Source organism: Periophthalmus magnuspinnatus, chromosome 14, assembly GCF_009829125.3.
Source record: "Periophthalmus magnuspinnatus isolate fPerMag1 chromosome 14, fPerMag1.2.pri, whole genome shotgun sequence".
Taxonomy (NCBI): Eukaryota; Metazoa; Chordata; class Actinopteri; order Gobiiformes; family Gobiidae; genus Periophthalmus; species Periophthalmus magnuspinnatus.
This window is the reverse complement of record NC_047139.1, coordinates 23,514,777-23,541,734: the sequence shown is the minus strand read 5'-3', so window position 1 is coordinate 23,541,734 and position 26,958 is coordinate 23,514,777. Positions and strand designations below refer to the sequence as shown.

At 38.8% G+C, this 26,958-nt stretch overlaps 5 protein-coding genes across 5 annotated transcripts; 1 reads left to right on the top strand and 4 right to left on the bottom strand.

Annotated features, from left to right (window-relative positions):
- Window positions 1-221: 221 nt before the first annotated feature.
- On the bottom strand, window positions 222-4,492 carry ruvbl2 (RuvB-like AAA ATPase 2). Its single transcript, XM_033978853.2, has 14 exons — window positions 4,371-4,492; window positions 3,132-3,186; window positions 2,996-3,051; window positions 2,761-2,902; window positions 2,557-2,686; window positions 2,409-2,475; window positions 2,231-2,337; window positions 2,055-2,148; window positions 1,759-1,977; window positions 1,563-1,681; window positions 1,162-1,281; window positions 960-1,089; window positions 746-860; window positions 222-454 (listed from the first exon to the last, which is right to left on the bottom strand). The coding sequence occupies exons 2-14, from the start codon at window positions 3,184-3,186 to the stop codon at window positions 429-431; spliced, it is 1,380 nt and encodes a 459-aa protein (XP_033834744.1). The 5' UTR covers window positions 4,371-4,492; the 3' UTR covers window positions 222-428.
- Window positions 4,493-5,143: 651 nt separating this feature from the next.
- ftr83 (finTRIM family, member 83) lies at window positions 5,144-9,408 on the bottom strand. Its single transcript, XM_033978799.2, has 7 exons — window positions 8,747-9,408; window positions 8,143-8,238; window positions 7,749-7,982; window positions 7,499-7,658; window positions 7,341-7,412; window positions 6,611-6,685; window positions 5,144-5,875 (listed from the first exon to the last, which is right to left on the bottom strand). The coding sequence occupies exons 1-7, from the start codon at window positions 9,329-9,331 to the stop codon at window positions 5,349-5,351; spliced, it is 1,749 nt and encodes a 582-aa protein (XP_033834690.1). The 5' UTR covers window positions 9,332-9,408; the 3' UTR covers window positions 5,144-5,348.
- Window positions 9,409-14,180: 4,772 nt separating this feature from the next.
- On the top strand, window positions 14,181-18,816 carry ftr82 (finTRIM family, member 82). The gene is made up of 7 exons (XM_033978123.2): window positions 14,181-14,957; window positions 16,215-16,310; window positions 16,422-16,655; window positions 17,041-17,200; window positions 17,289-17,345; window positions 17,496-17,567; window positions 17,646-18,816. The coding sequence occupies exons 1-7, from the start codon at window positions 14,367-14,369 to the stop codon at window positions 18,164-18,166; spliced, it is 1,731 nt and encodes a 576-aa protein (XP_033834014.1). The 5' UTR covers window positions 14,181-14,366; the 3' UTR covers window positions 18,167-18,816.
- A 231-nt stretch (window positions 18,817-19,047) lies between these two features.
- On the bottom strand, window positions 19,048-19,917 carry atp5l (ATP synthase, H+ transporting, mitochondrial F0 complex, subunit g). Its single transcript, XM_033978126.2, has 3 exons — window positions 19,775-19,917; window positions 19,339-19,499; window positions 19,048-19,243 (listed from the first exon to the last, which is right to left on the bottom strand). Exons 1-3 carry the CDS (start codon window positions 19,824-19,826, stop codon window positions 19,145-19,147), a joined length of 312 nt encoding a protein of 103 aa, XP_033834017.1. The 5' UTR covers window positions 19,827-19,917; the 3' UTR covers window positions 19,048-19,144.
- A 136-nt stretch (window positions 19,918-20,053) lies between these two features.
- Window positions 20,054-25,511, bottom strand: nherf4b (NHERF family PDZ scaffold protein 4b). The gene is made up of 11 exons (XM_033978125.2): window positions 25,427-25,511; window positions 25,216-25,344; window positions 23,380-23,404; window positions 23,089-23,153; window positions 22,807-23,015; window positions 22,529-22,730; window positions 22,333-22,469; window positions 22,070-22,274; window positions 21,807-22,003; window positions 20,733-20,864; window positions 20,054-20,647 (listed from the first exon to the last, which is right to left on the bottom strand). Exons 2-11 carry the CDS (start codon window positions 25,250-25,252, stop codon window positions 20,612-20,614), a joined length of 1,245 nt encoding a protein of 414 aa, XP_033834016.1. The 5' UTR covers window positions 25,253-25,344; window positions 25,427-25,511; the 3' UTR covers window positions 20,054-20,611.
- Window positions 25,512-26,958: the final 1,447 nt, after the last annotated feature.

Genomic DNA, 26,958 nt, shown 5'->3' with positions numbered 1-26,958 from the left:
AAAAATGCATTAACTTAAACATATCACCAAGTGTTTTTACGGTTCATTCCTTTTGAGCATGTAATACACACACCAAAAATCAGATCCAGTTGTTATTTATAGTCATATGATTTTTACTGGCCATGTAATTGTACCAACTATCATAGCTACTTTAATTATTCAAAATTAACTTTAAATGCATGCTGAATATGTAAAGATATGTAAAAACAAAACAATAATATGCCTTGATAAGCAAAATTATTTTAATAAAATAGCTGTAAGACACTCAAAAGAACCAACAAAAAGAGGGATTTCTTTTTTCAATAACTAATTGTAAAGTAGGAAAAATTTGAAAAAACAAACAAGGCAGAATTACGAATCAGCTCAGGGAAAACTGATGTTGAATTAACATTGGAATGGGCACATGACAAACAAAACACATGGCATCCTTACGAGGTATCCATTGCACCAGATTCTGTAAAATAAATTAAATAGATTATTAATAATTGATATAGATATTGAAGATGGCACATGTTTCTGTCTAAAGCACTTAGTTTTACATATAGTATTATGTGGTTAAAAATGCATTTCCTTAAACTCCTCTGGGTGACTGGTAAAACACAGTGAACCACCATTTAAAGACTTGCATTATTAATACACTTTGAGTTATAATAAATATTTGATTCATTTGCAGTATAAGTTAATACAAGTACGGTAGTGATAAATGAATGAGTGAGTAAAGAGCTGTTTTACAAGTTCAGCTTACGTGTTTCATTGAAGAGAAAAGAGTCCTGATACTCCTTCATGTACTGAGACGATCGAGCCTCGTCCAAAAACAGGGAATAAACGCGTTTGATATCCTCCACTTGTACCTCTGTGCCCTGAGAACATACCAACAGTCAATTTAATCCACTCTGTTTGAATGAATTGTGGCTAAATAAAAAAAATAAAACTAAGAGTTTAACATAGTTCAAAATTACCTTGCGTTTACGGCAGACCAGGCCGGCTGTGCTGATCAGCTGAATTGCGTAACGCAGTGAAGTCTCCATGCCAATGCGAGTCAGGACAGTGTGTGCCTCTTCGCTCAGCTCCACATCCTCCTCCTCACATCTAAAACACAGTGGCATGTTTCAGACAAAGGAACAGAGAAACCATAGCTTGTCATTTCAATAGAAGTCTTACCGGATCTTGAGAATCTGTCTCGTCTCCTTTTCATTGTATGGGGAAGTGGCGATGATGAGCAGTCGGTCCAGAAGGTCAATGGGAATTCCATGAGGACTCTGGTAATTTGTGCCACGAATGCTGTGGAAAGAAATGACCATGCACAAGTCAATCAGCTGTTTAAAGGTTTGAAATATGAATCGGTGGTACTAAATACTCAAATTTAGACATTAAGTTTAGGCAACCAGACTCCTCGTTGTATTAGTGAGAACAGGATTTACCTAACCATTTATTGTAAACAAAAAATAAGCAAACTAATTTACAGTAGCCCTGAGAGAGAAAAAATGTGTAATTAATGATTTTTGAGTAAGTTGTGAAGTAATTGTAGTGCTTTTGTGCCATGAGCATGAGGCCAACATTACCGAGTTATGCCTCTGTTGGTGGCCATAATAAGGACTGGGGATAAATCACTCTCCAAGGCCCGATTGAGAAAAGAGAAACACTCCATGTCTAGCATATGAACCTCATCAATAAATAACACCTGAAAGCAAAAAATACAACAACAATTCATTTTATATGTCAACTGCGCAATTAGATTTCCAAAAATGTGATACCAACCCCCGGGATGATTTCTGCCTTTCCCTCTTCTCTCCATTCACAAACTTTAGCATTAATCTGTTCTCGGACCTCAGATTTGATTTCACCGGTGTCCCCTGAAAAGAGGGCTAGGAAACCCTGTGTGCGGCTGTTAATGACGTCAATCTCATGAAGAGAAACTGTGTGTACCACCTCCTTCCTCTTCTGAAGCTCACCCTCTGGACACTGCACAAACTGCGTCTGAAATGTACAGAGATGAACGGGGTTTTTGTATAATCCTTAAAATTCAAACAAATGTTGGTGCATTCACTTCATACCTGAGCTCCCATGGCATCATAATCTCTGGCTCGGGTGAATGAGCGGCCCAGCTTGCTTATCTTTCCAGTGGCTTTGTCAATTGTAATAACATCTCTATGGATATAAAAGAAAATGCATTAAATACAAGTGGACAACTCCAGAAGATCTCCATAATGTTCAAAAGGGAGCTGCTTACCCTGCTTGAACCTTCTCCTTACTAAGACTTTCGATCATCTTATTGCCCAAATCATATATTGTCTCCATCTCAGTAGTCTTAAGAGTCAACTTTCCAACCTTAGCACCCTAAATGAGAACAAAATATGTGAGTGTTTGTTACATATTAGAAAAACAATTAAAACATCAAAATATCTTACTGTTCCTGTAGCTGGTCTATCAATCTGTATTTCCACTACTTCTCCTTCAATGATTTCAGTCTCCTCCCTGTGAGACAAAACACAAACATATACATAATTAATACTGATCATTAAATATGTTATTTGCAGTTTTGGTTTGGAATCGTACTTAATTCTGACACCAATAGCTTTTCTGAAAGCTTGGCTAAGTGCCTCCGTTTTGCTCATCTCAAGAGAGAAGATTTCACTTCCTGCTAGCGCTGTAAAAGGGGTGTCAGGGCCAAGAGACTGGGCAATACCTGGAGAAAGAATGAAAACCATTGTATTATCAAATATTTCTTTTGCTGTGTTTTAATATTCCTTTGTTACTTACCCATCGCAATGGCAGTCTTTCCGGTGCCCGGCTGACCTGCAATGAGTACGGCCCTTCCAGCAATGTGGCCATCTTTAATCATTTCCAATATGACACCTGCTGCACGACGAGAGGCGAGCTGACCCACCATCCCCTGAGACACCTACACAAATATACAATACAAACATGTACAAATCAATAGATTTTTAAAGATGAATGTATGTATTTATTGTGGACAAATATCGCATATGTTTACCTGTCTTGCCTCCAAAGCATCATCCAAACCAAGGCCACGAATGTGAGAATGAGCACCTACAATGAAAATTTAAAAAGTGAAGTGGAGGGAAAAAAAACATTCCCAGTTGAATATCCACAAATATAAATAGTTTTACCAATTCTCTCAATTCGTGTTATGTCACGAACTTCTGGGACCTTTGTATTCGCCATCTGCATATTAAACAAAAAGAAAATGTTAATGTTGAATAATGGATTCACACTCCCATGATTCTGCTATGAAAGTAATGACAACTTTTTTGGTGAAGGGGTTCTGACATATATGACATATTGCGATTATAAATTACTATAATTTATAAACCCCTTAGATGCCAGTTTTTTATCACATACCATCTACTGACAATTTGAAAACAATGTGATGATTCCATTAAAGGATTTTTTTTACTCTGACCATGGCCAGTTTGACTGGCCTATCCATGTGGATATTCACTGTAAAGGTGAATATTTAGAGGTGTTCTTTTCAAAATGACATATTGACTTTGTAAGTTACCAAAAATATTTTTGATGAAGAGCCCATTTTCATTTTCAGAGATAGACCGTCAAATAATGAGCTTATAACGGACGTCAATAGATGCACAAATTTCCCGAAACACCCTCACTGTATACAAAACGTCTCAGGACGCCAAAATTGATCCGATCGAGATGAAACTCACATATGTCTAAACACCTATATGTAACACATATGTGTGAATTTTCATGGAAATCGAACAACCACAGCCAAAGTTATCACGATAAATGTACCTTGTCTGTGTGATCCCTCAGTCGGCCAGGTCTGATCTATAGTAAAAGCCAAAGGTGAACTCTGTCAACTACGCAAAACTCCTACAACTTTCTGTACAGTTGACAGAATTCACTTTTAGCCTATACTATAAATGTACCTTCAAATACACACATTTCTCACAAGGCACAGGGGTTAAATACAATCAGTGACCATTAACTAGCCCTGTTTCATGAGTTGGTTGTCATAGTGACAGGTATAACGAACATCACAACACAACACTCAGAAACCGAAGTACAGATTTGGCAAAGGTTTTAGTTTCAAGAAATCGTCGTAGACTATATTGTTATAAATTGGAGAACCCCATACTGATAAACAATGGTAACGAATAGACAACAGTAACGGATCTTGATTTTACAGAAGGTATGGAAACCCCATGGCATCGTTAGCTAGCGCTAGCAATACAGCTAGCCTGGTTCATTCTAACAATGTCAAATGCACAGTCGTTGTACGTGGCATTCCCGTAGATGGGAAGGTAATAATACGTGTACACAGTCAATTATCTGCTGCAGGTAGGTGTCCGCGTTTACTAAAAGCACTACTGTAAATGTAGACTTACCTGTACCGGCACGCTTCACACTTAAATGTGGAAAATGCGGCGCGTCTTGTGTGGTGCGCAGGGGAAAAGGTACCGACTAGAAACTGGAAGCGTTCTTTGTTGCAGTGGTTCCTGTAGCACCAAGAGCAGCGCCTCCTGCATGTTGTGGTGTATGTGGTTGTTTCACAGAGAAAAGTACAGTGTATTCATTGACTAAAATATTATTTGATTAATTAAAACAGTGTGCTGAACACCACATTCAAATTTGCGTCCATCAGACCGACAACGTTGGTCGCTGCATTACACTTCTATCCATCCATTCTTTCCACTGACCAATATAGTTAAAACTTGCCAAGTTGGCACCAGTAGATGGCGCAACATAGCTGTGGTTTCTTTAATTTGAACTGAACGTACACTACGGATCCCAAACCTGTTGGCTCATTAGATTAGTAGGCATACATCTTATTTTTCTCATCGTATCTGCATAACATGTTATCACTACACAAGAAAACTACTTGATTAAGACGACTTAACATGGTAACATGGTAAGCTTTTAATGCACAATGTATGTATGTATGTATGATGCATGTTATATCTTCCTGGAAGCAAACTAAAAAAGACAGTGTTGTGGGCTGCTCTTATTTTAGCAAAACCTCTGGACTATGGATTCATCACATTAGTCCTGCATTCCTAATAATCTTATGATAACTTCATTTCCTACCCAATAACCCAAAATATGTGCTTAATAGAAAAGCTAGTAGGTCTACGATAATATTAATGTTGAGTGAATGTTTGGTGTACACTTTATTCATTAAAAAGTACAGTGATCAAAAAGCATTTTATATTTACAGCACATTTCGTTTTAAATTAAAAGAATCAAAACCATATATATTGCTATCTAATTAATATACTTCATTTTCAGAGAAAAATATTTTTTTTGTTCTGTATGTAGGGTCATATGTAAAAAGCATGTCACATGTTATATAAGTTGTTGTTGCTTTACAGTTGGAGGATTCTAATAGCCGAGCCGTACCAAACCCAAAAGCCTACATAGACTGGCTCACTGAAGGTGGCCTTGAAGCGGTGAATGAGAGACATGGTGTCACCTACAGTATAGAAGGACAGAGTACCCCCCACATGGTCCAAGAACACACCGATACGGGACGAGTAAGGTGCGTGGAGCTCCAGCTGATCTTTGTTGTGGCGGGCTGAGTAGCTGGTGTCAGAGCAGAAGAGGCTCCAGGATTTGCGGTTGTAGCCAATGCGACAGTTGTCTCCATAGCCCGTCCTCTTGATGCCTTTGTAGGTGATTCCGATGGCTGCACCCTCTCCGCTCCAGTCCACCTCCCAGTAGAAGGCCCCACCAGCGAGAGGTTCCCTGCATAGGACCTGGGGCAGTGAGTCAAACCTGGCAGCGCTGTCAGGGTAGTCCTGGGGGTCATTCTTTAGGGTGGCCTTTTTGTTGCCTTTGGATAAGTAGAGCTGTCTGTAGGCTGTGTTTTGGTCCAGACTGAGCTCACAGGCATCTGGAGAGGAAACAATGGATTATTTTAGCTTTGAATGGCTCAGGTCAAATTTCAGTGAGAAAACCCAACACTAAAACCCTCTGTTCAAAGCACAATTGGGAGCAGCCCGCCACCAATATTCCCTCTAAGGGCACTATTGTTTGACTTTGTTCTTTACATTGTGTTAGATGTTTAACTAACTTCTGCTGATAACTACTTTAATAGAAAAGACCCTCTGGCTGCACAAAGAGAAAGAGCGACTAGGGAATAGTGTCACCTGTCTGTCTTCTGCTTATCACAACTGGTGGTACACCCGCCGCGGTCGACTATTTCTGTCCGATCTATGATCTGCAATGCCACAAGTATTAATAATATTTGCCTTTTTACATTGAAGTTGTACTATATATAACTTTTCTTTTGGAGAGAATCTGCTTGTTTCCATGGAGATTGCATTACTTTTACAGGAATCTTTGGTTGAAAAGATGCATTATTACTGTGAGCAGGTGTGCCTCTGAACAGACCTGACCTGTAATCTGGCTTGGTGGCATCATTTGCTTGTCTCCATGGAGCTAGATAAACCATACTGTGGAACATTCCTGGCATCTCTCCATATCTCCATAGAGACAGACAGGTGGAAGATTCTCCATCAGAAAAACTGCTTAGTGCATCTTTAAAATGTGTTATTGTGGAATACTAAAAACAATAATTGTGAGCAGCCAAAGGGTCTGGCAATAAAATAAATAAACTCAAACTTACATCTTAAAAAGTCATCCCTGTAGTGAGGCTCTTGCACTGGCACTGGCACAGACTTGTACATGGCGGCTTCTTCAGCTGTCAAAAGAAGTAGAGTGAAAATGTAGTCAGTGACATTGTTGACTTTTTCTCCCATTATTCAAACTAACATAATGGTCCCTTGAATGGACTGGAGAGTTCTACACCAATAGACTGAGCTAAAGTCCATTATAGTGGAATGTGCTCTTGTAAACGCACCAGCAGTTTGACTTCCTAATCAAAGTAAACATTTAACCATGCAGCTACTGAAGGACCCCAGACTGGGTCCTAATGAATACTTATGGTTGAGCTCAGGCCAAACAACAGACAGAACTGCACAAAGGCCCTAATTCAAACAAAGGAAATTCCTCAGTAGGGCTTTACTAAAGTCACAGTCTATGCTCTGCCTACTTGCTAAAATAAGCACACTTCTTCTGTAATAACTGAATATATAAATTGGTAGTGATATACTACTAGTATCAGATATCAGCGCCAATCCTGAAAAAATGTACTGGATTAGATATCGGTTTCCAAATATTGAAGCGGATATTCTGGTTAGGCATATAAATTGATGTAATAAGACTATTTACTGGTCATAGCTGGCACAGAAAATCACATAAAAATATTTGATTTTTTATTTATACAAAGCTGTTCTGTATTTACTTAAGGAATAAATAACAATTACACAACACATTTGGATCAGTACGTTAAATACCTCTTACGCCCTCAGCTTTTAGGGATTTTTTCTTTTTGACATCGTCGAGTTCACAGAAGGTCATTTTGTTCACTGAAAAACAAAAATATGTAAAGGAATTTACAACTAGGATTCCAGGAAACTTGGACTTCAAAGGAGAGAAGTTCAAAGGAAATCACCTGTTTTTGCCACTTTGACCAGTTCATCATTTCCAAATTCATTCAGGTGTTGCTTCATCTCTGAGACAGCCTTTGTGACTGGGCCAAAGGTGAAATAGGGGTTGACGGTCACTGTAGGCAATTCCTCAGCTTCTGTTTGTGCTATCAGCATGTGGTAGGACTAAAAGAGAAATTAAAGTTATTATTTAATTTAATTTAACATGTGATTTTGTATATATTTTGTTAGTTTGTCCTTTGTTTGACTTTTTACCTGGATAAAGTGAATGTGATCCTCAGTTTTGGACAGCTGGGTAATTTCGTTGTCCCTCCTCTTCAGATCTGCAATCTCATGGGTTAATCTCTCCATGTGGCCCTCTGCATTGTTCAGTGCTGCTCTCTTATTGGATGAAATCAGTTTGGCCATTTCCTGCTGCATTCTTTCAATTGAGCGCAACATGTCACTAAACATCTTCTCACATTCTTGCAGTGCTTGCTGGGCTGAGTTCTGCAGGAAAAATGGGGATGTGTCATTAATCAGCTGGGTGTCACCAGGTGTATTTTTATGAGCACACCAAAAGGCTGCCGTCATCACTACAGAATGCAGGAATGTTGTCTCTGTAGTGGTTTGTCTGGTCTTATCTATGATGAATTATACTGGCACAAACCTTAAGTGAGTCCACAGCCTGTTTAAGTTGTTCCATTTGCTTCAGACGATCATGAATCTTCTCTTGGATCTCGGCCTGGGTAGCGCCCAATCGTTGCTATGGGGATAAAACAATACAACTTTTGATGAGGGCTGTTTAACAATGTTATTTCTGTCATACTTCAAACAGCATTTGTGAAAGGTACAGGTAGCTCTGGGTGTGTCCCAAAGGGCTTAACAGCTCTGACTATGGTCTGTGTTGTAAATTTAGTTGTTGCAACATTTTCCACATTATCATGCAAGAAACTATTGATATAATGGCTTGGGTTTGTTCTTAGTTCTACAGTGCAGACAAGACAGATGCTAGTTCCATTTCCAGTAGCAAGATTAGATTGAAGAGGAAATAATTTGGGAAAAAAATAATAATTTGAAATTTGAAGAAAATATTTGCCCTATTATGGTGATGTAATCGGAAGTTTCAAAAGTGCTGGTTATTGCAAGTTTGACATGCACAGGTTAGAAAGCACCTCACCTTCACCTACAAATGCACGTTAAAACATCTAGCAAATATTCCCGGAGACATTGCATATTACAATAATTGACTGTTTAAGTAGAGCTTTGCTTACCTGTTCCTCAGCCCTCTCCTGCTCAGCAGACACCATGTCGTGGCCTTTATGCTCCTTGACCGTGCACAGCACACAGATGCACATCTGGTCGGTGCGGCAGAACAGCTCCAGACCCTTCTGATGCTGGGGACAGATCTGACGGTCCAAGTGCCCGATCTCGTCCACCAGTTTATGCCTTTTGAATGTGGCCGACTCAAAGTGAGGCTTGAGATGTCTGTCGCAGTAGGATGCCAGGCACATCAGGCAGGTCTTAACGGCTTTGTGCTTCTTGCCAATACAGATGTCACAACCGACATCCTGGGGTCCGGCGTAGTTGTAGTCCGGAGACGGAGGAGGCGGTGGGTAGGACTCATTACGCTGCATGCTGCTGTATCTGGAGCTGGAGCTGGAGCTTGAGACTCTTCTCGGAGTAGGCCTCTTGTTGTAGGTGACTCTGCACTGAGGGCAAATGTATGTGCCACTGTGGTCAGCGTGGTCCCAATAAGTCTTTAGACAAATGGAGCAGAAAGTGTGTCCACACGGTATAGTCACTGGGTCCCGGAGATATTCCTTGCAAAGATAGCAGGCCTCCTGATCTGAAGACATTGGAATAAACTGTAGGTGCTCTGAACTCTGTAACAGCAAACAGAGACTGAAGTGGCTTGAGTCAGCGCAGTAGCAAAGTAATCTCACAGGTGCGACAAGGTACAAGTTATATAGAGTAAACAGTGAGATGCGAAACTGGTTAAGCCGAAACCAGTTAAACAAGGGTGGGGCAAGGAGAGGTCAGAGCTGCCTACATTGATGCAGAGAATGATTGAAATGTGTTATTCAAATGTAAAGGTCACTCTTGATTGAGGAAAGTGAATATTTTGGGACTTTTAGTTTGGATTAATTATGCAAGTTAGAGAACTGTTTTAAGCACCCTGGGGCTCCCTAGAGCCTTAGGTCAGCTTTTTTTTTTTTTTACAGCCTTTTGTTTGTACATCATTGACATTGAATAGAATAATGTTATTCTGTTATAATGCCTTGGTTAGGTAAATGCTAGTATATAAGGTATTACCACTCTTTAGTAGTACATTATATATGATAATGTATTATTAACATTATGAATATTTTGTAACAGAAGCAGTAGAAGCACAGTATGTATTGCTGAGTCATAGGAGTCAAGTATTTCATAATCATTAGTGACATTACGTACTAAGGTGGACTAAGTAACTGAACAAAACATGATTAAGTTCATTGGAATGAATCTAATACAGAAACATACAGACACTATGTTGCTTCTTATTAGCTGTTAGTAGTTAGAAATGTAGTTGTCAATGTAGTTAGGACGATCATATCAGTGCACTGTCAGTAGATATGATGCAATAACAAAAAGATCTAGGACAAAATTCCGATTAGATTAAAAAGGCTACATTCAAATCATATTATTTAGCCCAGTAAAAATCTTTACCACTTATACCACAATGTTTACTCGAATCACCTGATTAAAAAGCCTGACTCCTATAGTTTATGTATACTCTGTACACAGCTGAGTTTCAGGTCTGTTGAAATGGAGATAGGAATGCAACTGCACTTGATAGCTCAGATAATAGCAGGGCCGAGAAAGCCTGTGTAAAAGATTCCATTGTGTTAGAGCCAGCATGAAGAAGTATACAGTGCCAGGCATTTTAGGGTCTGTGCACTGCCCTTAACTGTACAGTTACCATACCATACAAAACACAAAATACTTAAATTAAATGTAAAAAGGTTTTAAAAGCTGTACACAATTACATGCATTTCTATAGTTAACAATAGTTAAAAATGACCACTGCAAAACATAAGTTCTTTAATTACAAAGCATTTTGCACTATGAACAGCAAAAAACAGTCTAGATCAGGGGTCAGCAGAGCCACATGTGGCTCTTTCATCCTTATACTGCAGCTCCACGCGGCTTGGGAAAATAAATTACAAGTACTTAATTGAAGTCTATTTTATTTGTTAGTTCATTTTAAAATTGGAGGATTATTGTGATCTTGAAATATTCAAATAAAATTATATTTTATTATTTTTCTTCGCTCAAAATAAGCGTCACACTCACGGAAGCCAGAAGAAATATGCATTTTGAGTCCTGTCGATCTTCAGATCCACATACGTATGTGAGCCGCTATTCTCCACCATGAACAATGTTTAAAACAAACGCCGCTCACATCTCACAGATGTGACTTCGTACAGCCCCGATTTGCAGATGCTGTGTGCAGGAGCAGAAGTCCCATTAACCAGGTAAAATAAATATTTATGCAGATATTATGCAGATAAGCAACACACTATAGTGTTGTTTATACAAAGCGTAAAGGTAAAAAAAAAAGTGTACATATATATATATATATATATATATAAAATCTTCATTTTAGATGTCAAAAAGTATTTGCAGCTCTAAATATTTTCTTTTCCGTGCAAATCTGGTCCAAATGGCTCTTTGGGTGTTACAGGTTGCTGAACTCAGAAATATAAGGCTTAAATTAGAAGCTTTTTTCATCCACAGGGGAAATTACTTGGAAACAGTACTCATACAGCACAATAACATACCATAATAATTAAATTAATGAATAATTAAAGCAGTGAAAAACAGCAAAAGATTTGTATATTCACAAGTAAAATTAAAATAAAATTTAATATAGTAAAAAAAGGGCTTTGGAGTGATGGAAAATTAGCACCATTACCATATGTAGCAATTAACAATTACAAAGACAATATTATGTCACTTGAATGGTGAAAAGTGTCATTTTATTTTTGAGAGTAAAACCACAGAACCCTATGTCCTTGATTCACATTTTTGTGCATGTCATCACTCCTGTCTATACACATACTATGAGTTGTTGTAACCACAGGAATACTTTTCATACTTTTTATTGCATCATGTGCTATAAAAGTAAACCTGACTTGAATTGACTGGAATAGGATACATTAAAATGACATTATCTTTGGCAGGGTCTGTGTAATATTTGATACAAATGGTACAATGTTTTGTTCTTCTTTGTTTTGCATAGACTTCAGTTCTTTCAGAAAAAGCAAAATCTCCAGACCTGAAACATTCCTGAGTTTATCTTGCAATAATATGATGTTTCTGCACTCAGAAGTGCAGTGTACTCAGCTGCAGTGGGGGATAAAAAGAGGAAATTAAAAACCAAAACAAAATAAAATTGGTGAGAAGTCCAGTTTATTTGTGGGTTTAGGTTTCAGGTAATCTGTAGTTATACTTTCCCACTGCATTTGCACAAAGTCATAGACAATATTATATAATCTGGTCCACCTTTCTCAAACTGCTGAAATAAAACAAAATTACCCAAGGAAATTAAATGTTAGCTGAAGAAGTTACAGGTCACCCTCTCACACACAAGGTTATATTGGACACCCTACACACTTTCTTACTTTCCCTGTAAGAAAAAACATGAGTAATATTGCAGTTTAATTTAAAAGGGTTTATTTTTTATTTATGGTCATGAATTGCTGAGCCTTTTCCTACATGCACACACCTCCTTCCATGGTGAGAGAAATAATTTACTTTACTTTACAATTGTTCACTGCTAATTTCACTTGAAGCATTAAGTTACTTCATATTCTCTCCTCAAATGTTAATGCAGAATTTTATAGGGAACCCACTAAAATTCATTCTCAGTCTATTTTCAAATTAATTATTATCTTTCGGTATAGTAATAACCACATTCATATACAGTCTTCTAAACATTTGTCTTCTTAAACTCCAAATTTGAGCATTGTTCCTGGCCGTGCGTTCAAATGGGGACTCTTCCTGTTTTGATTCCAGTCTCTCCAGTGAAACAGAGCCTTGTTTCCTTTGATCAAACAGCCACTGGTGCTGTGCCCACTCCCAGCCTCTGCACTGTGCCTCTTCAATGTTCACTGCACCTTAATGAAATCTGCCCCTTCACCTTGAACTTGAGTGATCGGAGATAACTACAGAGGCACTGACGGACACACTATTTTAATTAGAAAGTTATTTAAACAAATCAACATGTCTTGCATCATAAACATTAATAAGACCAAAATAATGACAGAGTTTGGGACTATTTGGAGATTTCAACTTCTTGTTAGATGTGGCATTTTGAGAACTTTTCACCATTCAAAAGATATACATTTTTGTTTTAAATTGTTAACTGCCACGGCTGTTTTTATCACTTTAAAACACACGGACAGTTATACAGTTGAGGACTATGTAATGGCGAATACCTGTGGAAAATACTAAAGCAAGAATTTTTTACGTCAGCTCCCATGGTAGTGATTCTCTCCAATAACAGCTAGTTAATCTGTAAGCACACACAGAGTACTCCTGACTCTAGAGGAAGGAAGGAAAACTGGCTTATCAGAAACGTGACCGAATATGGCGAGGTGAAACTACCAAGTGTATGAAGTAATGCCTGATAAGAGGCGGAGTTTGGGTGTTTTTTTTTCCTAAAATTTTCCAGCTTTAATTTTAAAAGCGGGGCAGAGTACACAACTTGGAATGTAACCAAGAAATTCATCTGATCCTAAGTGGCAGAGAAATAGAAGTGGCGCATTAGTATTGGCGGAGACTGGTGGCATTGGCCTAATTGAAATGCAAATTAGGGGCCGTGATGTCAGCTGAGACTTCATGCTGCACAGGGTGAAGAGCAAAACAGAGAGTCAGCTTTTCTTATGTGCAGCGCTCAATAAACTTTATACTACATATCCAAGTATACCAACAAAAGTGCAATATTATTTGTAAAAAAAAAAAATAATGCTAATAAGATGCTACTTTACCTGTTATTAAGCAACATTAAAATATGTGAACTATGCTTACCTACAATACAAGGGACTAAACAGGAATGCTGCAGTGTGTTTGAATATTTGTACATGTTGCACAAACACATGTAATCTTTCTACCTCTACAGTTACATCGCATGGGTTATTGCACTGGTCTGACAGGTCACTGGGCAAATATAACATCTCTTACATCTCTGCAAACATTTCTAATACTATTTCAGTAATAACTTCTGTGTATGTTTAAGCAATGGAAGTCGGGGTCTTTTGAAATCAAAGTGCATACTAGAGCTGTTTGCTTATAGGGTGGTCCCAAAATTCCTCTACAACCTCAGGCTACGTGTGTGTGTGTTTTCTGGACTGTAACCGGTTTAAGACAATGGGAATTCTGTCTGATAACAATAGGTGGAAATGCAGCTGTGAGGAGTGTGCGCGCAACACATCCACTGATGAGCCACTAGAGGAATAGAGGAAAAAAGAGCAATTACTTGGAAAATTTTATCACTTTTTAGGCATATGTTATTGTGTTTTTGTACATTTCATTCATTCAAACTTTGCTGATGCTGTGTCTTTCCTGTAGGCTGCTCCCACTCTCCTGCTGGCCGGCCTCTCCCTTCTCTCCTTGCTCAACCTGCTTATCTGAACTGGGCAGGGCTCGGTACACTCACAGGCAGAAGGGGAGGGCCTTGTCTGCTTTCAATCAATAACCTCTGGAATTCAGAAATACAAGTAGATCCTGTCTGTGGCAGGCTGTACCACACTCGAGAAGGCGGGCTCCCAGGCGCACTAGACAAAATCCTCTATCTGCTTCATTACTGCTTTCCCACAGGTCTGCCCCAGTTGGGAGTTGACCACCACAATGGCCGACCATACGTCTTCAGACTATTTCAGCTGCTCTCTGTGCCTCAACCTGCTACGGGACCCTGTGGCTATCCCCTGCGGGCACAGTTTTTGTATGGACTGCATCAGCGGCTACTGGAATGAGGCTGACTACACAGGAATTTACATCTGTCCACAATGTAAGATCACATTCACCCAGAGGCCTGTTCTGCGGCCCAACGCCACTCTGACCATGGTGGCAGAGAAGATCAAGAAGAGTGGACTCAACCTGAACGTCAATTCTACACAAGGGAACGGTGTAGCAGGTCCAACTGATGTGCCATGTGATTTTTGCTCTGGGAAGAAACTAAAGGCAGTGAAGTCCTGTCTGAACTGTCTGGCATCTTACTGTGAGAAGCATCTGAAGCCTCACTACGAGTCAGCCACGTTCAAGAGGCACAAGCTGGTGGATGAGCTCGGGAATCTGGACCGGAAGATCTGCCCTCAGCACCAGAAGTCCCTGGAGCTGTTCTGCCGGACGGACCAAATGTGCATCTGTGCCCTGTGCACTGTCAGCGAGCACCGGGGCCATGACATAGTATCAGCTGAGGCAGAGAGGGGAGAAAAGCAGGTAAGCCATATTTGACTTTATATGTGGTTTTAAAAAGAACAGTATTAGTCTAGAGGAGAGAGAGTTCATCTGAATGGGCTCTTGCCTTCGGCTGTTTGAGCACCTGACTCTTTTGGTAAACACACAATAGTTAAACAGCCTTAATTACCAGAATGAAAGCAAACTGTTTTTCAAAACTACTGCCCTTGTAACAGAAATAGCGATTGTACTTTGCCCCTTTTCACCCATGGTATCACCTCCCCTGGCAGGCTTTCACCGCCAAAAGAAATCCAGCTTTCTGATTAGCTGTTTCAAAGCTGGGGGAGTGTCTTATACTTATCAAAGCTGCTTTTCAGAGAATCTGTTGTTCCAGCTGTGGGAGAGATACACAGAAACTTCCTCGGTGTTCTGTGTTGGTTCCCACCTGTGGGAGTGGGCCTGTGAGTCAAGTGATACTGAGCCAGGGAGTCAAGACCTTCAAAAGCACATGATCGTGTAACAGTCACATAACTTACATTACAGACATTCATGCTCAAGTGATGGAACAATGTCTGTAAAGCCAAAAGAGATAAGACAGTTTCAGATATGCAACATTCTGAGGTTTACAGTGGATGAGTAACCAGGTGGGAGGGTGCTTTTATGGCATGCTGATATATAGGTTAAAGGATTTTTAAGGCCCACTGAAGTAATAAGTCACCAGCTTGTTTCCCCTGCTACACTTTGCGTCTGGTTTCTCTCATCTGGAGATTTACAACCTGACTCTCCAACACATCTCATTTGCTCCCTCTCCCCCGCAGACCCTCCCCCTCTCATGTTCATCATCCCCCCTCCCTAGATTCCCAACATTCCTCAAGCTTATCTTGAAGAATAGGTTGGTGGGCTTGAGTAAAAAGCTGAATTGGAAAAGCCGTCTATTGGGGTTGTCACCACAGTGTGTACCTTGAAACATCTTTTTAAAAGTCAGACAGCAGAAGATTCACATTCCTGAAATGACCGGAATGCCATCAGAGATTTTTCCTTTCTCTGAGCGTATTAAGGAGCAGGGTTTATTAAACATGGCAAAGGGCCCCTCTGGATGTTCTTTGATGGGAAAGAATGTTAAGTCTTATACAAGTCTCATACAGTGAAGCAAAAACAAGAGCCACACCTGATACATTTCTTAAGATTTAAAAGGGAAACAACACAGTGTAAATACATGAAAGCTCGGATTGTTTGCTTTGATAGCATTTCAGAAATGTTCAAAGCAGGTGCAAGTAATATTGTAATGTTTTTTTACAGAAACTTTTGGGACTCTCCCAAGCTGAGATTAAACAAAAATGCCAAGAGCGAGTGAAGGAACTGGAAGAACTGAAGACCACAGTGGATTCCCTAAAAGTAAGGCACAGTACTTTATCATAGACACATTTCTTATATACTGTACATAAACATGTTGTGACGTCAGATGCTTATCATGTACGAGACTAACATCCTGGATTTCCTGTGCAGAACTCAGCACAGAGGGCCATGGTGGAGAGCCAGAAAATGTTCGAGGACATGATTCGCTCGATTGAGAGGATGAGGTCAGAGGTCACCAAACTGATCGGTATTAACGAAAAGGCCGCGTTTAACCAGGCTGAGGCTTTGATAGAGAGACTGGAGCAGGAGATCGATGAGCTCAAGAAGAAGCAAACTGGGCTGAAGCAGCTTTACAGCACAGAGGACCACATACACTTCCTACAGGTAACATGTGACCTCCAGGATTAATGGTGCACTATGTAACTTTTATGGTGGAGGGTCTGATAAGTGCTTTGTCTAGAATGTTCCAAAGTATAGCATTAGGCATCCATGGAGACAAAAACATGGCACCACCAGGTCAAGTAAGTTACAGGCAAGATCTGTGTAAGGGTAAGCCTGCTCCCAGCAAAAATACATGTTTTTCTAAAATATCTTTTAGTGATACAAACACCTTCAACTGAAAAAATGCAGAGTAGTTTAATGCCATACATTGGAACATGCTGATGGCACAGTCCCCCTAGTAAAGTTACTTAATGCATCTTTTAAGAAATCCACAGAAGAAATGCATTTGTGATGTTGTAATATTCACCACGGTATTATTTTCCGATAGAATTTCAACTATCTCTGCACTCCGACTGATGATGGCTTCATACCAAGAGTGTCAGTAAACCCAGACTTTTCTTTTGGCGCAGTCAGAAAGGCTGTGGCCGAGATCAAGGAGCGTCTGGAGGAGTTTGGCAGTGAAGAGCTGCTGAGGATCTCCAAGTCAGGTCTGACAAAAACAGCTTACAATAGAGGGGAAAAGAGCATTGTATTTTAATAAAAGAGGCTAATTGTTGCTAATTGCATGTCTTACAGTGAATGAAGTCCCAATCTATACCACAGAAAGCAGAACACTGGACAGAAGAAGCAAAGGTGAGTGTTATGAGGTGTTTTATAAATATCTGGCTAGCTAATGGGGAGATTGTTTTAAATTGTTTAAAGGGAGTAGTGTGACATCATGATAATAAATAATAGAAGAAGTGTGGGAGTATGGTCATGTTGACATTGTGTTTTTATTCCCAGGCAAAGAGATTATAACAGTGGACAGCCTACCCATAGCTCCAGAGCCTAAGAGCAGAGGAGACTTTGTAAAATGTAAGCAGCTTAATTGTATAATGATGACAGTATGCATTTTAGCCTTTTTAATGTATCATTCGTATTCATTCTCTTTAGATTTTTGCCAACTGAAACTTGACCCAAACACTGCATACAAAGAGCTACATATCTCCGACAGCAGTAGAAAAGTTATCCGCACCAGAGACCTTCAGGCTTATGCAGATACCCCAGAGAGATTTGACAGCTTTGCTCAAGTGCTTTGCCGAGAAGCTCTATCCGGAGGCCGCTTCTACTGGGAGATAGAGTGGAGCGGGGAGTTCTCCATTGGTGTGGCCTACAAAAGCATCAGCCGTAAAGGCAAAGGCTCACTTTGTCTCCTGGGATACAATGACAAGTCCTGGAGCCTGCTCTGTTCTGACTCAGGTTACTCAGCCTGGCACAACAGGGTGGACAAAACAGTCAGTGGCCCTCATTCACCCAGGATAGGGGTGTACTTGGACCACACAGCTGGGGTACTGGCCTTCTACGCCATAGGCAGCAGCATGACCCTCCTACACAGGTTTGAAGCCAACTTTGTGGAGCCATTGTACCCAGGCTTTGGTGTTGGAACGTCTGTGAAGATTTGTAGTGTCAAATAAGATGATATTTAATATTATATCAGTTATGCCAAATGCGTTTTTAGCAATATGACAACAGACTTTCATTACACAATACTATAGAAAAGTATTTTACTCAAACTGAACCATCATTCATATTTTTATTTTGTTATGTATATACATGTATACAGTTTTATTAACTTTATCACTGCACCTAAGTTTGTATTCTCAAATCACATTTTCAGAACCATATTTAAGACATAAGCAGACAATATAAAATTTGTCAGAGTAATTATCCTCAAACATTAGCTGACAACTGCCCTTTTGATCAAACAGGGCATATGACTACCAGTCACTGGCTGCGGTTGCAAGCTTACCAAAATCTGATTTATTTCTAGGTCTTTCAAATTACTGAAAAGGACAGGCAAGCTGCTCAATTTGGTGCTGCTTACAATCTGATAATAATCAGATGTGGAGTGTACATGTAACCACAGCCACTGTTTAGTCCCTCAAGACTCATCTGCTCCGTCTATATTCCAATTTATTTTGTGTACCAGTTCAGATGGTTTCTGAGTTTTTTTCCTACTTGAACTAACCATTATTTAATTTGTTTACCTATGAAAGATTGCTTGTTTTCAAATGTTTTGTTATCAGAAATGTTCAAAGTTAAATAATAAAGAACTGCAATGTAGTCTGTGTCCTAGAGCCTTCATCATAACTCATGCCATTGTTCTTCATCAAAACAGTAGTTTTTACTAGTAAGGCCTGCCACTTGAAAATTACAAATGAGCACACTGCCCCCTGTTGGTAAACACGTATAACTGAGAGCAACTTACTTAGGGACAGTCGGCCTGAATTTTCAGAGAAACAGGCTCTGAATTTCCAAAGTGTATTCTGTCAAAAAGTTCAAGAAAACAAAAGTGGTCACAAAACAAATTTAATTTAACATATTTATTGATTCCCAGGATTAACGGAATTTGAGCATAAAACGCTCACAAGAGAAAAATAACAGTCCAGACTTCAAACATCGTAACCAACAAGCCCCCCTTTTCCGATGCACTCTCCAATGTAGAACCACATCATCACCTCTGTGGCCACCAGCCCATTTCTGAAGGCATCCTGTTGGACACAAAAACAAGATCATCAATGCTGTCAAGTCATTATGTAATATGAGCTACACTTATTTGTAACATCTCTGAAAATAAAATACATACCCTAACTGTGATCTGACCCAGCCGTCCTGACTGGAAAGCCTTGATGACATTGGTTGCCCCTTCGATGGCTTTGGGGATCTCAGCAGGAGATGGGGGGACAAGTTCAACACGGGCGTAATGCCAAAAGGTAGCAAGTCGAGGTTTGGAGTAGGTGACAGCGGCTTAAAGACAAGACAATATAATATTACATAATTTCACCACGCTTTTATTTGAATTTGATAGCATATTAAGTAGTCAAACATATAGGGTCTAAAATCTGGAGTTAATCTCCATTGCAATAAACAAAACAATCAAATGAATCAATGAAGGATAGTAGCTCGGTTGGCTATTAGCTGCACTAGCAACGTTAGCTAGCCGCACAACAAACTGATTTTGCCTCTGTTATTTACTGTGCAATGAACTTATGGCTCAAAATATAAAGACAAAAGTCACTTACCGCTGATTAGAGTTGGAACTTTAGCGACCAGTTTTTGCGCTGCTTGTGCCATGTTGACGATCTCTGCGAGCACCGCTAACTCGCTGGTGTTAGCCTGAATGTCACCTCCACCAGCAGAAGGACCCCCGGAGTGACCAAACTACTGCCTGTACTAAAAGCAACTGAACTATGCAAGTGGACGTACAGTGTTAAACACGGCCATATTGCAGTGGTGATTTAGTATCTAATTGAAAAGTCTCTTAATAAGGTCTGCTGGATGTATTTTTTTTTTTATTTTTTTTTTTTGCAATCACAATATATCTAAGTTTTAATGGTGTAATACAATACATTTTCATTATTTCCTCGACCAACAGAGGGCGGTAGAATCGAAAAATGCACTAAAACGCAATAATAATGTACAGACATTTTATTTTAATTCAAACTAACATGATCAATAATTTACAAGCTTAGTATTCACAATAGCCTACATGCCTGGAATATAGGCCTACATTGTCTGATATTATTTGCCCTCACAAAACTGAAATGAAAACAACATTTCACATTTATCTATTATATTATTATAAATAGCCTACGTCATAGAGTCTCATAATAGATTAGTTTATTATTGATAAACTATACTATGACTATTAGCCTGTTATTATATCCAGATGATAAATTATAAATATTTTGAACAGCTTTAATTCAGTAGTGCAAAGTACTTATTTAGACCTATATTTCAGAAAAAAACAAAAACAAAAAACACTTGATGCTACTTTTCTTCCCAAAACAACACATCAGCAAAGCATTATTCTCCAGTGTACACTTGACTTGTCTAATCTTTACAGCCTAAATGTTCATTCACAAGTATGTTATCTCATCTGTATCCTCTTCCGCCTGCCAAATGACAAAATGTATCTTGATCAGTTTATTAGTAACCACATCATTAATCCGTTAACTTTAATTTTAAATCTTATATCACCTCACTAGGGCAGGGCTCAGGGGCTGGCTTGCAAGTGCTTTCCTTGCCTTCATTTATCAAAGTGGTTGGCACACTGCTATCTTGTCCTTTAACTGTGTCTTCGTCACAGAAAAGCAATGGTGATAGACCCAACTGTAGAAAAAGATAAGCTCATATCAACTAATGACATTTTAATGCATCAGAAATTATCACATGGGGCTGCAACGATTAATTGGAATAATTGTGACTAGGTGATTATTAAAATGATTGTAATTGTATTTGAAAATTGTTATCATTATCTAGATTATACATTTTAAAGCACATGCCAAAAGAAGTTAAAGGTCCTACATTAGGCAAAATTGACTCTTTACATGTTATAATGTTGCTATTGTATCAAAAACATACCTGGAGTTGTGTTTTGTTTCATTCACACATGTTTGAGTAATCTTGCATTATTAGACTGTCTACATCTCCAAAGCTCAAAATGCTCTGTTCCACCTTGTGATGTCATGATGCGGTAGTTTTCAAGTTAACAGCTCCTTTTACCTTTTGTTCAGTAGAGATTGACAATTCCAGGGCTGAAATTATCCAAAAGAATTCTGCTGAAGGGCATGGAGGTTAAAAACACAGTGGCGCACTGGCTGTATCTACATGACATCACATGGTGATGTCATGTAGATACAGGTTTTTACAGGTTTTTAGTTTGAAAGAAGAACTCAGCCTAACTATGCAGGATTTATGTTTTAAACATGTGAGAATTAAACAAAATGCAATTCCAGGTGGGTTTTTGATAACGAAACAACATTATAACATAGATCAGAAAATAGAGTAATATAGGCCTCTGTAATAACAAAGACAGCGGCATTACATTATTAAATCAAAAATCATTGATTAACACTTCACTTTTAAATATTCTTTACCTAGAAGATTTCAGCCAGCAAGTTGAACCTTTATTTAGTTTACAATTAAATAATATCAGTGTACAATAGAAATAATCATTTAATAAGTCAAATAATTGGGAAAAAAGTTGTCAAAAATAATAGAGTGGTATTGGTCACTATAAAGATATAAAGCGATCCAATGCAAACAGCCTACCTTGCTGTAAAAGTCCAGTCCTTTTGGCGAAATAGTGGTAACTGTGACTTTTTGTCCACTCTGTTTGATTCTGTCTACGATCTCGTCATGTTTCAGAGACTGCACTTCTTCTCCATTCACTTCCAACAGCAGGTCTCCATCACGCATCCCCGCCTTCTCAGCTGGCCCATCACGTTCCATCTCACGTAAAACATGAGCTAGAAAATCAGCTTGGTCACTACACAGTCATGAAGTTAAAGAATAAATGCTTGCTCTAATCTTACCAATACGGCCTGATGGCGATTTTTCCAGTCGCAGTAAAAAGCCATAGCCATTTTTATCTGGCGTCAAATGTAGTTTTCTAGCTTTCAATGGAAGATTATGTGGCGTAGCCATAGCTGGAAGGATGGGTATCCGCTGGGAGTTGTAGTATTTCTCACTCTCAGCATCAACCACCAGAATAGTGATCTGACTACCACTTCTTTTCAACTGCAATAATAACAAATATTATTGTTGTGTCAGGGTAGTAGTGAAATATAATTCATACCATCTTGTTTAAGGCAGAGTGCGTTAGATTTTCTACTGTTGCCCCATTCATCCAAACCAGTTGATCTCCCTTGCATACTCCAGCTTTCTCAGCTGCTCCTTCAGCGACCAGGCTCACAGTGAAGTGGCCCTTCTGCCCTAAAGAGCAAGAGATTAATAATACTGTAATTAAGTAATAATCATGTTATTGCTGTTACCTTCCACAGCAGTGAAGCTGATTCCCAGACAAGATGCTGTGCCCTTGTTGATGTGACAGAGTCTTGGAGGTTTAAAGCCACATTTGGCGACCCTGGCCACATTTCTGAGGTCAAGACCTTCAGACTTGGCCTGTTCATATTCATCTCCACTCAAAACTAATAGAGAAATTTGATTTCCACTTACTTTTATCCTTCTTGAAACCTGTTCAAAATGACAGAGTTTAGCTTTTCATCATGCTCTGGTAAACGCTGATATATTTGTATAATGTATTTCTCACCTCTTGGTGTTCAACATCATCCACAAAGCAGCAGTTGACCTCCAGAAGTTTGTCTCCATCCATGAGGCCACTGCGCTCAGCGATCCCTCCTGATGCTATATTTCTGATAATGTGTCCAGTTTGCCCCCTCTCCACTCGGAGGTAGAAGCCATAAGACTCCCCCTGCTCTCGTTTGAGAACACACAAGCGTGGGCAGGGAGACCTTGAGTCTGACAAGAGATGTATAATACATAAGTATGTGATCAGAAGAAGAAGTGCTATAGAACTGCTCAGCCCAGGTACCTGTGTCATCTGTGACGACCATGATTGGATTATCTATTCCCTCCTTCGGATTAAATGTGAATTTTCTGTTGAAAAAACTAAGAATATAATTCTGTCAAAAGGGAAATGTCAGTAGTTCCCTGTATGTCTATGTCCAAAATAATGTATCATAATTATGTGGACATATGTAATCAGTGCCAAAGAAGGCCTTATCAGAAGTGAACAGTCATGTGACATAAAGTAGCATTAGCATGACATTTTTTCACAGCAAATATAACCATTAGTGAAATGAGTGTTCAGTGAAATGCTTACCTTGTGAAGCCTTTTTCCACAGGGCCTGCATACAGAAAAGACAAAAGTTTTCTATGCCCTGGTTAAACTTACACAGATGAGAATTACCCTGTGCGACTGAACTGTGACTGCAGCAACAGTCACTTTTGAAACCTTGACATGCAATATTGGTTTATGTCACCCATAAAACTGGGTTTGACCACAACTGATTAGTTTTAGTCTTTGTTCTGTCTGCTGTCAGGGAATACATGATAACAAAGATTTGAAACTCCTCTAAGAAAAAAAATCTACACTTATATACTTTGAAAACGTTTTGCTCCTGTTTTCTTTGAGCAGTCTATAAATATTGAGATTCAGTCGATTGTCCACTTTTTATTATGAGAAATGATCTATGCTATATGCTGAAATCATCTAGCCAATAATGTGGTTCATAGAGGAAAGATGTACTATATGGCTAAATCCTGGTAAACTGGATCATGAAATAGACAAGAAAAGCTTTGCCCCCAAACTACTCAAAACTCTTACCCTCAAGTGGATCCAAAGCATGTATACTTCACATTGCTGTCTATGAGTCTTTTTACTCCCTGATCTTCAGTATTTAGTGTCATTAAAAATACACAATCCTTGTATTTGTAATGTCGAAACAGACTAAAAACTACTGATCTTTGAATGTTATCTTTTAACTGCAACAGAGTCCTTGATCCTCTGTCACAATATAACCACATGTTGTTTGCTCTGGGTGCACTAAACAAGGACAACTATGCTACACTTACTCAGACAACATTCCCTTCTATCTAAGCAGCCCTTCTCATTCGGCCTGTTCTGAGCACTTTAGTCCAGCTAATGGGTCCCTGTTTGACTTTCACCACAATACCTACAGAACCCACAGAGACAGCACAATCTAATGTATTTTTGCACATTAGTTAAAGGTACACAGTGTCAGTTTTGCTTGTTAAGTTACAGGTCGGATCTATGAAGAGGCAAGCCCGTGCACAGTAAGAATGCAGGATTTCTAGGTATTTTTGAGCAATAAAATTGTAATTTAATAAATGCAACATATATATGTTTAATGACATTCTTGTCAAAATAAAAAACAGAAAATAGAAAAATTGCATAGTGCTGCTTCAAGTCTCCTTTTTTTGTGTTAAACGTTAAAAGAAGAATATAGCAAGGAGTAGAAATTAACTAATTACAAATACTCACATTACTACACATAATACACATACTGTAAGCAGCAGATTTTTGGGGTAGTTCTTCTTTTTTTAATAGATTTTTAAACCTGTACTTCTACTTGTAATTTAGTACAATTCTAATTGTAATTAGTTACAGTTAAAATAATATGAATAGTGCACATTTACAGTTAAAATAATATGAATAGTGCACATTTACAGTTAAAATAATATGAATAGTGCACATTTACAGTTAAAATAATATGAATAGTGCACATTCCGCATCATTCCAGTCCACAGCTGTCTCTACTTTGTCTCAGCTTCATTTAAACTGACTAAAAAATACATACACACTCAACAGCATGGTCTGCACTGGCTGGCCAGAGCTTTGAGAATCTGCAGATTGTGGTTTAAATTACTAAATACAGCTTTAAATAGCTTCATTTATTTAAGATACTGATCTAAAATGCTGCTATAATCTGTTCAAAAGTATCTAGTACTTTTTATGGTATTTTTCATGTGTACTTACTTTTACTTAAGTACAATTTTGGCAGCAGTACTTGATGGTAATTGACAGTACTTTATAACTGTACTTTAACTTGAGTATAAATTTGCAGTGCTCTTTCCATCACTAAATATAGAAAGTTTTTTTCTCTTCTGCTTCAACTACTATCTAGGAAATTCATACCTTCAGCTGGTGTCCTCTTGTCCATATCTCCCATCATATCTCAGGACTGGGACAGCGAAGCAGATGAAAACATTTCACTGACCAGACAAGCACTGACTCCTCCCAGAACCTCCAGGGTTAATGTTTAATCTGTGGAACACAGTGGGCATAATTGTGTCATCTCATCTGATATTGTTCTTTCTGAATGTACTGTCTTTTAACTTTGCAAAACTACAATGTGTCAGTAATAGTCAGGGTGAAAGCACTGATAAGCCTCATGTTGCACAAGTTCATCAACAACATTGTTCCTAATGGTAGATGAGGTCAGATTAAGTGATATTAGTGAAGATAATAAACATAATAAACATATCTATACAACAGAGCAACCTATTTGCAGAAAACTATATTTGTAGTTTGACTGTGCTTGTTACAAACTTTAACTAACTAACTAACTAGCTAGCTAGCTAACTAACTAACTAACTAACTACTAGGTTAAAATATAAGTACTACAGAATGACAAATTGTTTCTAAAATAGGTAAGATGCTGACATTTTTACAACTGACTGTGGCTACCAATCAAGCAAAATAAATCAAGTAGGCTCCTGTTTGTGTTGAGTCCACTAGATGGCAACATTTAGGCTGCTGGCTTTTGCTTGGCCCATTCTTATGAATGAAATGTCCTACCAAAATAATCTGACTATTCATACAATGTTATTTTACTCTTTTGTTGAAATTCTTTACTCTTTTTTTTTTTATTGTACTTTCAAAACCTAAATCTTTTACGCCACATTTGACATTCACTTTTATGTCAGAAAAACAAACCGACCTAATTTTCTATAATGAAGCAACAGTAGTACAGCAGTACAGAGGAATTAACACAACAAGCTTTTGGGGCTTGTTTTGAGTTCAAGGTCCAAACATCAGTTGGCTCTAAGTCATCACAGATCACTGACACATCAGAAGACAGAGCTTCAATCTGCACCCAAGTCCTTGCCAAAGTGTGAGTGTTGAAACAGTCCAAATCTGCATCGTAGTTAAACTGACAGTTAAAGTGAGTTTTCCCTCATTTCAGCCCTGATCCAACCATAACTCTGTAAAGCCAGGGCTGTCTTTCAGTGGTCTGAGCCTTGACTGGTTTGTGTGATATCTTTGCAAAAAGCCCGAAGGCTGCCCTTTTATCATGGCACACAGCCTCTCTGAGCAAAGTGTCTGTTTTATAGGCCTTTGAATCCATGGCAACCACAGCGTGAATAGGTCATTCAGGATGGCCCCCACTACTCTCACCGCCTCAGAAACAAGATAATCAAACAAACTGGGGCTTGAGTAGACTTTGCATGAGAAAGATTGGAGAGATCAATGGGGTTATATTAGGCTGCAAAACCAATGATGATTCTTTCTAGCTTCTTTGAGATGTAGGCTTGCACTGTATTTGGAGAACACCACATGTGCTGGTCCTTTTACCTTATTTGTTTTTGTAAATGTGAGTAAAATCTAAAAAAGGTGATTTTCCAGCAACTGACACCGACATTGGCTTAACATTGCAACTAAAACTTAGAATCACAGGACTAAATTGTTTTGTGTGTGTTTTATAGGCCTATTGCACGTTATGTAGGCTAAATGTCAGTTAATGCAACAAGTTGTTCAGTGTAATAGACAGCAAACTCCAGTCAGTAAAAGTTGTTGCAAAATAATTGATTCATTTCCCTTTGGAGTGTCAGCATATTTTGTTGCTTCCTAGCTTCCCCAAATTTGATCTCCTTTGTT